Here is an 11896-nt window from a genome sequence, read left to right as displayed (position 1 = left end):
TAATTAATGATTCTGAATAAACAGTTAGTTTATTAAGTGAGAATAATAAGCAGAATAATTGCTAATGAAAATAACTGTCAGTTGCAGCTAACTGGTTTAAACATCTTGTAAATGAGCTCTCTAGTTATTTGAGTCTGGATGTTACTACTGGAAAATAGTAATTCATAAGCAGTTGTGCTGATCAAACACGACTTGATAAATGAGCATAAATACTTTTTTGGGTGGACAATCTTTAGAGTTCTGATTTATTAACTAGAACCTTCTCCTAGAGAAGAATAATTTTATTACAAACAATATTTTACACAACACTGATCATTTAGAACACCGTTTTCCTCAAGCTGACAGGTGCGTTGGCATATCTTCATCTTAATACTCCACATTAAACAACATCTGTGCACTGATTTACACATTTTCCGCACAAAAATGTTCAACATTTCCATTCAGATTTAAATACCTTGGTATCAATAACTACGGCACAGGAACCTTTGTACCCTCACTGTGAGATGGAAAACAAAGTTTTGATAATTTGAGATGACATTTTTGTGTGTATTCCAGGGCTGAGGAACAAAGACGTTGGTGTTCACCTCATAATAATACTGCACGGCACATCAGTCATGGAACCAACACAATATGTCCCTCAAAAAGCACTTTACAACACAGTTTGTTAAACGAATCAGTCCTTACAATGGCAGCACGCATGCCAGCCATTACTCACAAGGATCATATTCAATAATGTTTTCATTGTGTGACTCAATTATTCTAAACTACTGGTCTCATCTAGTTTACAGTGAAGGTTTCCGGAACATTTGAACAAAGTAGCTGAAATTAGGAAGGATATCTTTTCCATCACTGAGCCATGAAGAAGTGGGTCATCTTTGTTAGAACAACATCTGTTTTGGGCAAAGTGACAAAATCAGCTCACACAGTCAGAGTCAGTCGTCACTTGAGGTAGCTCGGTGCTGAAACAGAGAACACATGATGATAAAGCTCACAGCACTTCAAGTTTTTTATTTCTTTCACTTCACACAAGGAGTCATGTATTATTTATATGTGCCTTCCCCCATTTTTCAGAGGTTTAAAAGTCATTCAGTAGATCTTCCTCAGAGCGAGCTGAATTTTTTCTCCTAAGAGTTAATTCAAATGCATTTCTCCTCCTCTGTCTCGGTGCTCAACGACACCTGGAGTGCTGGGTCTTTTAGGCACGGCAGGGCTGAAAGGTCCCTGATTACACTGGTCCCTTCTCTACTCTGAGCCTCAATGTTGCCCTGCTCAGACGTATAAGAAGCTTGCGAGTTTCTGACCGATGGAGGTTGTAAACCAGAGAGTCTGTTTGCTTTATGACAGCTTACAGTGTAAACCTCACTCCCCTCTGGCAGGTAGAGGAAGATCTGGGAGCTGCTGGTGACATCTCGCAGGTCATGTGAAACCAGGGAGTCGGAGTCCCGCTTCGAGATGACCGAGGAGAGTTGATGAGCATCTATACAGTGGAAGTTTCCCTGTCTCTGTTGCCCCCGTTCTCCTATCTTGCAAAACAAGCATTTGATTTTCTCAATAAGCTTGAGAAGAACAGCTTTGCGGAGAAGGATGTAGATCCAAGGGTCAAGAATGGGGTTGAAGGAGGCGAAACGGATTGCTCGAAGATCAGGGTTTTTGTCCAACCTCAGCTCCACTGGAGTCTTATAGAGCTGATTCAAAAACACCTGGGCCTGCGAGGAAAGAGAGTGTACAGCTGAGTAGATAGAAACACCTTTCAAACTATGAGTGAGTGAGCGATTCTGAGAGGAAAAGTGAGGTAGACACCAATAAAAACATGGAACGCTGGAGAAGCAAAAGAGAAAGAGCAGGGGTGGAAAAGAAATTTAATCCGAAGAGAAATACGTTTGAACTTTTGTCTCTAATCATCAACTCGGGTTTTGGATATGGAGCATGAACAAATTGTTCCATATTCAAAAATACCACTTCGGCGTAGATGAACCGTGCGTAAAACGTGCGGAATGGATTATGGAGAATGAGAGCAGTGGCTTAAAAATGACAAGGAAAAGTTATTTAGTACAGAACGGAATATGTTTGAACGTTGCTTTTTAATCATCCACTTGGATTTGGATCAAAGCACGTGGCCAGTTTGTTTTAGGTGCCAGAAACGACATCTGTGCGTAAAAGAGGCGCGCATAAAATGTGCGTAAACGATAGAAATAACCCACAGGGAGCGGAGAAAAGAGAACTTACAACAAGTGGGATGGAGCAGATAAGCACCACTGCGGACGTGCCGATGAGCAGGATGACCATCTGAATCTCTGCACCGGCCAAACGCCCAAAGCTGCGTCCTCTCCTCCGCGGGTCAACGTTGCGTCCCAGGTCGGTTCCCAGCGACATCCTGCGCACGAAACGCCGATGCATCCGGATCAAAGCCACGCACACCAACACGTTACAGATAACAGTGGCGAGAATCAGAAGGGAGCTAAAACCCGCATACATATAGGAGTAGGCGGCATCGCTGGTCTTGTTGCTCCTCCACTCTAAGAAACACCAAGTTTGCGGGTATTGTTTCTTCACCTGTCCAAAGCCGACAATCGGCAGGGCGCAGAAAAGCGCGTTGGAGATGTAGATCGCCAGGAGAGTCAAACCTGCCAGTTTTTGGTCCACATAGTCATTGTAGAAGTAGGCATGGTTTATAGCGATGTACCTCTCCACCGACATGGCACAGATGATACTGAGCCCAGCCAGAGAGAAGAAAAGTAGGGTGAATCCAAAGTACTGGCACAGCGGATCGTCGCCGGGCCACGATCCTTTTACATAAGTGGCGATGGTGACGGGACTGGCTAGCAGTGTGCCCAGGAGGTCCGTGATTGCCAGTCCACACACCAGCGTGTAAAAAGTGGTTTCTTTCTGTTCCTTGCGGGATTTACAAAGAACCACGATGGCGATGACGTTCCCAACCACCCCGAAAATGAACATAATAGACGGTATGGTCGGGACCATTGTCCTCCCTGTCATCGATTGATTATTCATTGTTAAGTCCTTCGAGCGGAGTGCAAAACGAATGAAACAACTTTTCTTAGCGCCAGTATTTCCAGTCCGGAGCAGGAAACTTGTTTGCAGTTGAACGAAGCCAGGGCAACATTATCAAAATAAAAAAGAAACTGTTTGCACCTTATCTTAAAACCAACTTCTAATAAACATCCATTCCCCTGCAGAGCATCACGTCTGCTTCTGAGGTCCCCGAAGGTTCAGTGGTGTTTTGATATCTGTTCCCCAGCAAGCTTTGGAACACTGAAGAAGATTTCACTCACCAGGACACAGAGATAAAAGCAGCCAACAGACACCAGTGACTTCATTGAAATAAGGCTCTGCCTTCAAGCTTCCTGCAGGGTTCAGTCCCTCCCCTTCATTTCACCTCACAGCCCTCATCAGCTGTTCAGTCTGGTGCAGGAATGGCTTTGGACATCACACAGAGGTTGACCTGAACTCACAACAAGTCTTGGACAACATGGTTAAACATTAAGAAGTTTGAAAAGGTTACAAAAGGGAGAACCTAAAAACTCACAAATATATTTTCAGCAGCCAGAAAGTGTTTGTTCTTTGTTAGAACCAGACATTGCAATCTTAAATAAAAGAAATCAAATCAAAGTAATATTAAGAATAATCTAGCAATTCTTCACAGGGAAGAAGGTATGAAAAAAAAAAAAAGTTAAACACCAAAAGAAAGTCAAAGGTTAAGCAAAATTGATTTCCTGATGAACATTTCCTAACAGAATGGACTTGGGATCAAGACTATCTTTATTTGTTGTGGATATGATGGATGGATTTTGGATAAAAATTGACAAAATGTCAAATGGCTCAGCACAATCTTATCAATTGTTCCTGGGTCCAAAGTTTATGCATAAACCAGTCAGGTATCCTGCTGATAAAAAGTCAAAAACAGTCTTACTTGTTAGTGAAGTATTGCGTTTCAGAGAAAAACACCACAAGGTTGAAGAGACTATTTCTGAGATATAGAATTCCATTTGTGCCCATCATTCATCATAGCACAAACAAACATGATGCCCAGCTGAGAGGCTGTAATGACTCCAGTGTCCCTGCAAATCAAAACGTGATGATTTACTCTGTGGAGCATGGATTTGGCCTCTTTGTAAAAACATCAGACATCTCTGATATCTCTCCGTCCAGACATCTGGACATGACTTGTTCAAATGAATGAAAAGGACGAAGCTGAGATCTCCCGTGTGTATGCTAATCCACTGCGAGCTGTGAGGCTGATTTAAGAAACCACAAGTGGATCAGAAAGAAAGCCTTACTGTCATTAAATGGATGTGTTGCAGAAGCGCTGCATCCCTCACAGAGCTGTAGCATCTTGGACTTTGATTTGTCCACTGGATTTCAAACTTAAAAGCTGAATTACTTTATGGAAACAGCAAACAATCAAACATTAGTATTGTTGCAGTAAAGCTTCCAACCACAAGTGGCAACACAATGCTGCAGTGCAGAACCTCAGTTGGCGAGCGAGGACGAAATCCTACGCCATCGTTGATTTAGCATCACTTCATATGACTTTAATGGACACACCCAGGGGGCTGTTGACAGGCTGCTGATGGAGACAGCTGGAAAATAAGTGAAACTCTCTACAGCAAAGAGAAAAACAGCCACATTATATTTTCACCTCTTCTCAGTTTTGACAAATCACCATCAGAACACAAAATAAATCAACATAATTAATATAATAGTGATGATAGTGAGAAACAAACTGAAGACTTGTAGCTAATTTCCCTCCATGGTGAATATGCATGTAAATAATTGTTAATCAGATTTTTAGTGATTACAGCATTACAGTGAGTTTCCTTCAAAGTCTTTGTCGACACAAATAACCAGAGAAGTATCACAAGAGCACGACTGAATACCGTTATAATCGTCAGACAATAAACATAATTTTCAATAATCAGCTCCAGCTGAAATGTGGCAATTGTACCTTTTTTCAAATTAAAAAATCACACAACAACGTTGTCAGACAGTGTGGTCTATTAAATAGTTAGACTTATAAGAACAGCTCGTTAGCATTCATGCTAACTCAGCTAATCCTGTCATGTGACCCTCACCTTGCAGTTTGTAGCGCTCCGATGTGAGTTCACCCTGCTCATTTGGAATAAAGGGCAACCATATGAGGTCAACACACACCAACCTGTGTACATGCTGGCATCAAGATGACTGAAAAGTAGCCGTTTCATTACATGAGAGGAACATTACACTCAGTTTATTTTTTTTTGTTGTTTTACATCATTTGGTCCTGATAAATTGCCTTTAAAGATTACCTCCTCAAGGTGAGTTCAAATTTCCAACCAAAGACATGTAATCCCTGAGTTAACATCAGCTGTATCATTTATGAAAAGCAGCATGGCCTTGCTGTCTAAACAGTATGATATTCAGCACTTTAATAACAGAATCTTGGACAAACACAGATCTGCATGAATAAAAAACTCTCTCATGTTGTTTCCTCCCCCTGGTTGGACTGCGACTGCTGTCACAGAACATGTTGAACTGTGAGAGACCGAGACCCTGAACCCTGCTGCCTGACGTCACCCCACTACACTGACCCTGTGCTCTTGGAAAACACACTTGTTGTTTTCTTTGTTGTCAATTTCTGGCATTCATTTAAACACTGAAAAGGGGAAACCTCTGCGATTATGGGCGTAGCACAGCCTTGAAAAAATATTTTCTTAGCCATGCCATTCATACATAGACCGTATGTAACATAACTGGCCTTAACACGTCAGTTCTTTGAAAAACACCCATTATGTCATGTTTATGTGTGTGCATATGCCACCCTGTGCATACATATAAAATATGATCTCAGCCTCCTGTTTCTGTACTAGCATGTCTGGTTTAAAGCCTTGCAGAATGTTCTGTAAGTAGATTTTTAAAGATTAGGCTTCTCATGAATGTGCTTTTCCTGGATTTGTTTGTTGGAGTCAGATAACCTGCAGCGTGCTCGCGCTGCAAACTCAGAGTAATGACCACCGGCACTGCTGAAAGAATCATTTTTCCTGTAAACAAAACTCCAGCTTACGTTCTGCAGATAGACAATCACACAGCTGAGTGGGTCTTTCTGTTTGTGCATTTGTTATTTTGGCACACTTTGTAGTTTAAAGAAAGCAAAGAAAAAAACAATTTCCCAAACACAGCATTTCTTCCAGGGCTTTAATTCCTGGCCCAGACAATTACTACATTGTGTCTTTGGAAAGGATTTGTTGTCTTTACAGACTCTTATATCCACAAAGTAGTGCCAATTGGTGGAAAACACTCCATAATTGTTTTCCTGTAATAACTGTTAGGGATTTAATTTTGTTTCTTAGAGCAAAAAAGACAATTACACCAAAAGAAAACAAAAATAGAAATGCAATTACAGGTGCGCTATGTATTGTATTTGCTAGAGTATTTAGGTGCAGCTCTGGATGATTTCCCCTGCGATAATGTGTCTGTGTTTTGGTTTAAGACTGGGGTTGATCCTGTGATTTATCGCCTGAGTTTATGCTTCGCCACAGGCCTTTTTGTTTAGAAAAACAACAGCTACCTGCAGAGTAAACATTGATCCCTGTGGACAGGTACAGACACATTCGGTATCTTGTGGGATGGGTCCGAGAAAACTGTCTTCATTCCAGGTGTAATTCTGCAGAGATGCGCATACACACCCACACATTTGGTAACTGACAAAACGGCTTCTGTACGAGCACATTTTTGTCAATGAACTGACGCGCATTTATGCAAATGATTTTCACAATGATAAAAGCAGACATGATGTTCAGTGGAATTGATTAGGGCCATTAAGGTGCCGTTCTGGAGAATTCGATCACATCACAGGATCAGTCTCAGCAGGCAGTTCACTCAGTTTTAGTGAAATTATTGGTGTTAAAAGTTTTTTCTGAGCTCTTTCTCAGACATGATGGATTAAATGAACGGTTCAACATTTTGGGAAATACAAAACAGCTAGCCTGGCTCTGACCTATACCAGCAAAATCTGCTTACCAGCACCTCTAAAACCGTGCTGTATCTTGTTTGTTTAACTTCTACGAAAGCCCAAATCTTGGCCAGGAGCTGTTTTCAGGCAACAGGAAGTTGCTAGTCCAGTCTTCATAGGCTGCTGGTTCACAGACAGACAGTGGTGTTGATATTGATCTGACTCTGTGGATAAAGATAAGAAACATTTCCCAAAACTAACCATTACAAAGTTGAGCTGAGTTGTTTCCAAAGTTAAAAAATGAGCCCTTAATGTCAAATTTCAAGCTGTTTTTCATATTGTGTCAGCAGTAAAGTATATGTGATAGCAGTGAATGGGTTAAAACACTGGTCTGGTATTTTGAGGTTGCTGATTTAAAATTTAAATTCAACACAAATGCCCGACAAGAGCACCTGTTTTCATGAGCTCTCAGTGCAGATAAAAGGTTGTCTACATTTCTATCATACGCATCAAAGTTTTAGCTTAACTTCATATCAGAAGGAGTATCATCAGTGGAGTCACCACTCTTGACCTCAGCGTGATTTCCATCTTTGAGTCAGCCCAGGTGGACGGGCTGTTGTCCTCGAGAACGCTCTGCCAGCAGCTTGTTTTTAGCCGTAAAGTTTAGAGACAGTCTGGATGTGTTTATTCTGGGATCTGGTAGATTTGTAGATAACATCCGTACGTGATCTCAATCAGCATAACAGAGCCGCAGCGCAGCAGATCAGATGTAAACTGTTTGAACTGGCACCGAATGTGACATGTGATGCCAACATGAAAACAGAGACGCTGTCTGCTTTTTGAGATTACTCACTGCAGGCGTCTCATTAAACTCTGTCATTGATTCGTTTGGACTGTTGATGAAGTTATCAAACTTAATCAATTAAAAATACACATTCACTGCATATGACCACTTTAAGTATGACCTGGAATGATCTGAGTAAAAATATCTATCTAATATCAACATCTGTGGTCATACAGTTTTTGGCAGTCGTCAGCTGGCACGCATCAAACCCTGCGAAGCCTGTCCCAATGCAAAACCTGGCTTGAACTTATACAAGACAAAAAACACAGTTATTCACTGTGCTCTTAACATTAAACACAATCATTTTCCAGGACAGTTTATCCTTGAAGAGCAGATCACTCACATCATAGTAACAGTCAAACAGCAACAGTGTGTGTAGTTGCTTTAAAAGTGTTGATTTGTCCAAACTGTTCAGATTTCTTGGAAAACCTGCGAGTCCTACATCTGTGCATGCTGCTGGACAAGTGCACCTTTGGTTTCAGACATTATTCTTGGTAATCATTAATAGAGAGAGAAACTCTGAGCTACATTAAGGTCATTAACTGCTAATCTTTGTATGACTAAATGACCATAGCTGCCCATTAGAGCACAATGGAAAAAGCAGGCAGGATGTTATATTGCTGATGATGCATGAATTAAAGATGGTGGTTGATGGTGTAAGCCCACTGCCAAAGGCCCAAACCAAAACAAATGAGCCAAAACCGGATCAGCACTGCTCATTTAATCAGCTCGTTTATATTCCAATTAAAAGGAGTTTACAAGTTCATGAATTAGTTTTGGACTTGCTGGATGCTCTTTGTGATCTCCTGCTGTCAGCTCGTTGAAATGCAAACCGAATGCGTCCTACAGCGTCATTACTGACGTACGTACGTGTCGATGAGAAAGGAGGCAGTTTCTGTTGTTGAACACTCTGCTGCTAGTAGCACATTTTAAGTGCCATTGTGACTTTCGACCATTTCGACGGATCTGTGACCATGCAAATATTGATCTACTGCCTTTAATCTACTCCACAGATACTCATTACTATCTGTAGGCACTCATTTATTATAAATGTTGACTTGCCAGGAAACCAGCAGGGAAGTTTCCAGTGTATTGTTCTTTTCTATTCCATTTTTCATTCATTTTCACCTTGTTCTCACTCATGTTTATGGTCTCTCATCTGATTTATAATAACTATCAATTCATTTGTTGTCTAAAGCTGTTTCACAGTTCTGGTAAAACCTTCAAAGGCCAACTATGTCTTCCATCTTCACTGGAAGTGTGTTAAGCTCATTGTATAACTGTAAAAAAAAAATGTCCTTGATGTCATATCTGATCACATGTGATACATGATTCTCTTGAAGTTATTAGTCATCAATCCTTACTAACAATCCCCACAGGCTCCTATCAGCCAATGTGAGGGGAAATGTGGATAGTTTGTTTTGGGTGGGTGTGTTCTTCATACATTCTGCGTCATGTTCATCAGGCCAGTGGGACAGCTGTGTGTGTACTATGTCTAATAACAACACTTGCTCAACACTCAGCCATGTGTTTAATGCACACCACCTCAGCACCGTGTCAATACTATTTCACAAAGCTTTCCTGATAAAACGTTGAGTGGTCAGATGTTGAAAGAGATACTGGAAATGCCTGTGAGTGTCAGAGCGTCAAATAGCCTCATAAATAACCAGGTCATGTTTGTACAAGAGCCAGCTGTTACACAGTACACATTCTGTAATGTGGATAAGTGGATATCAGAGAATTCATCAGGCAGGGGAGGGTTCAGTGGTTGGGAGAAGGATGAGGGGTGAATTATGGAAATACTGTATTTGCACCATATGCTTCAAGAAAAATGTCTTTGATATGGGAAAACAACAAAAATATAGTAACAGACTCAACTGCGACTCTAAGATTAACAGCAGGTGCCAAAAAAAATCCCAAATGACATAAAATACAATGCCTCTGCCGTTCATCTTACAGTAATTCTGAGGGGTCAATTGGCATCTCTATCAAAGGGATTAGCATGCTTTGTCTGATTTGGGCCTCTTTTCCATTGGCCAGCTGTGCAGAGGGTGTGAACTTCTCTCTCAAGCTCTCTTTTAAATTCGGTTACTCATGTCACTCCTTATGTGTACAAACGAGTGCAACACTATGAACAACAACGCTTGTCCGCATGTATGCACCTCCATCTACCCTTCATTACATCATGTCCTCCTCTATGACAGCAGGCTCTTCAGGCGGGACCATAATAAAGTAAAGAATTGTTCATTTCGAGCATGCTAAAAGCTTTGGTTTATGCGTTCTATCATTTTTCCAGCCTACTTTAGATGAAACCGTGTCCACTTCTGTTTGATGAAAGCCTCGATGGCTGTGTTGTCATGGAAACCGAGCTTTTATTTTTATTGATAATTGGTAGTACATGTCAGCTTTAATTAAAGTGTGGAGAATCACCATTTGAATTTTGCAGACAACATGAGGCTATTTATGGAGGTAGAAGGTGGCCAAGAGTATTTGGTGTAAACAGCCAATAAAACGACACGGTGAAGGGAGACGTCTGAAATATATATAAATATATGTAGGTCTAAGTTTCATGAGTTGGTATTTTGTTTGAAAAAAATGTTTCTGCAGCATTGATGCATACGTGTGAGCAGCTAGAAAAGGTTATAGAAATCAGCAGATGATGTCAAAATGACCAATCCAATTTCTAATTACCGCTGCACATGTACCTAATTTACAATTCTATGATATGTGAGCAATTCACCGATGTCAGGACACATGAAAGCCAAGCATACCCCCCAAACAAGCAGACAGACAAATGAAACGTTATTTGTTTTCACCCATCTCTTTATAACGTTAAATATGAAGCCGCTGACCTTGATGAATAATGAAAGATTAATAAACACGTTTCCCTGGAGGCTGGCCAAGAGCAACACAAGCAGCAGCATCTTATCCTATAAAATGCTTTACAGAACAGGATGGACACAGCGGTCTCCCATTTCAGATATGAATCGCATCCTGTTGACTTCAGTTCAGGAAAAAACACAACGCAGTTTTACATTCGCATGACGAGGATAAACAGCAGCCATGAAAAGATTAAATCTCTGCTACAAGTGGTTAAAATGTGTGAATCAGGCGTTCAGCAGAAGGAACTGTTCAGAGTGGACAGTACATACTAAACCTAGATTAGATGAAGATGTGTTGGCTTTATTCTAAATTCTCCGACCAGTGATGTGTCTTTATTCTGCAAATTTGGTTTCCTGGTCGAGATAAGAAGTTCAGGAGCAGCTGATCCAGGCTCAGCACTGATAGTGTCTAACGCGTCCCCTTTGCTCTTGCAGATTCTGTAATATTTACATATCTCAAATGAGGCAGGAGACAGTTCCTCGACAAAGTGTTTTTAAACACTTAAAAGGCTCTGGGCATCAGATGACCAGTGATGTGAATGTCAAACTTCCTGACTCTGTCCCTTCATCACACCTCACCTGGTTGTCTTCATCAGCAGTGTTAGCACACCTTTCTCAAATACCCAAAGTAACAGCCAAAGCAGGCCAGAAATGCAAACACTCAGGTTACTTTTAAAGCAGTGACTTTGAGGACGAGAAGCTGACAGAAAGTGACGAATGACCCATTTTTATTACAGATTAGATCTAATTCATCATCTCTAGCTTTTACACGGCTATGGTTTTATCAGTGGGAGATAAGCATCATGCATAATAATAGCCTGAGCTCAGAGTGAGACTCAGAGGATAGTAGTCCTTTTCTTTATGATAACTACACTTTGCATTTGTAGCCCCAGGGGCTCAATTTAATGCTTAACTATTACTAACGCAGCAACAAGGCTAGCAAATGACACATCAGTACTGTCCCCTACATAAATCTTGGTCAATAAAAGAAGAAAACAGTAAATGACTTGCAGTTAAAGTATAAAGTTGTTAATATCCTGTATTTACTTATTGTCAGTGAATCCCATGAAAAAGACCAAAGCGTAGGGTGAGCTAATCCTAATAGCATATATTGCTTCTGTAGCCAAAGTCTGAGATATCTTCATCCTCTGTGCCATAGAGCCACCCTGACTCCGCTTATGCAAATTAATGTTCCACTGTTACTCTGAATATGACAATATTCAG

The 11896-nt window shown here is 40.9% G+C and overlaps 1 protein-coding gene across 1 annotated transcript; it reads right to left on the bottom strand.

Moving 5' to 3' along the window:
* Positions 1-219: 219 nt before the first annotated feature.
* On the bottom strand, positions 220-3319 carry ptger4a (prostaglandin E receptor 4 (subtype EP4) a). Its single transcript, XM_070965388.1, has 2 exons — positions 2227-3319; positions 220-1706 (listed from the first exon to the last, which is right to left on the bottom strand). The coding sequence occupies exons 1-2, from the start codon at positions 3007-3009 to the stop codon at positions 1137-1139; spliced, it is 1353 nt and encodes a 450-aa protein (XP_070821489.1). The 5' UTR covers positions 3010-3319; the 3' UTR covers positions 220-1136.
* Positions 3320-11896: the final 8577 nt, after the last annotated feature.

Source organism: Chaetodon trifascialis, chromosome 6 (genome assembly GCF_039877785.1).
Source record: "Chaetodon trifascialis isolate fChaTrf1 chromosome 6, fChaTrf1.hap1, whole genome shotgun sequence".
NCBI lineage: Eukaryota > Metazoa > Chordata > Actinopteri > Chaetodontiformes > Chaetodontidae > Chaetodon > Chaetodon trifascialis.
This window is presented reverse-complemented; position numbering and strand designations above follow the sequence as displayed.

What these genes read in the sequence shown, in the direction of transcription:
- ptger4a (XM_070965388.1), bottom strand. Translation starts at nt 3,009, where the DNA reads ATGAATAATCAATCGATGACAGGGAGGACAATGGTCCCGACCATACCG. An exon ending in TCTGCTCCATCCCACTTGTT is followed by an intron (nt 1,707 to 2,226) that starts GTAAGTTCTCTT and finishes CTTTCCTCGCAG; the next exon opens with GCCCAGGTGTTTTTGAATCA.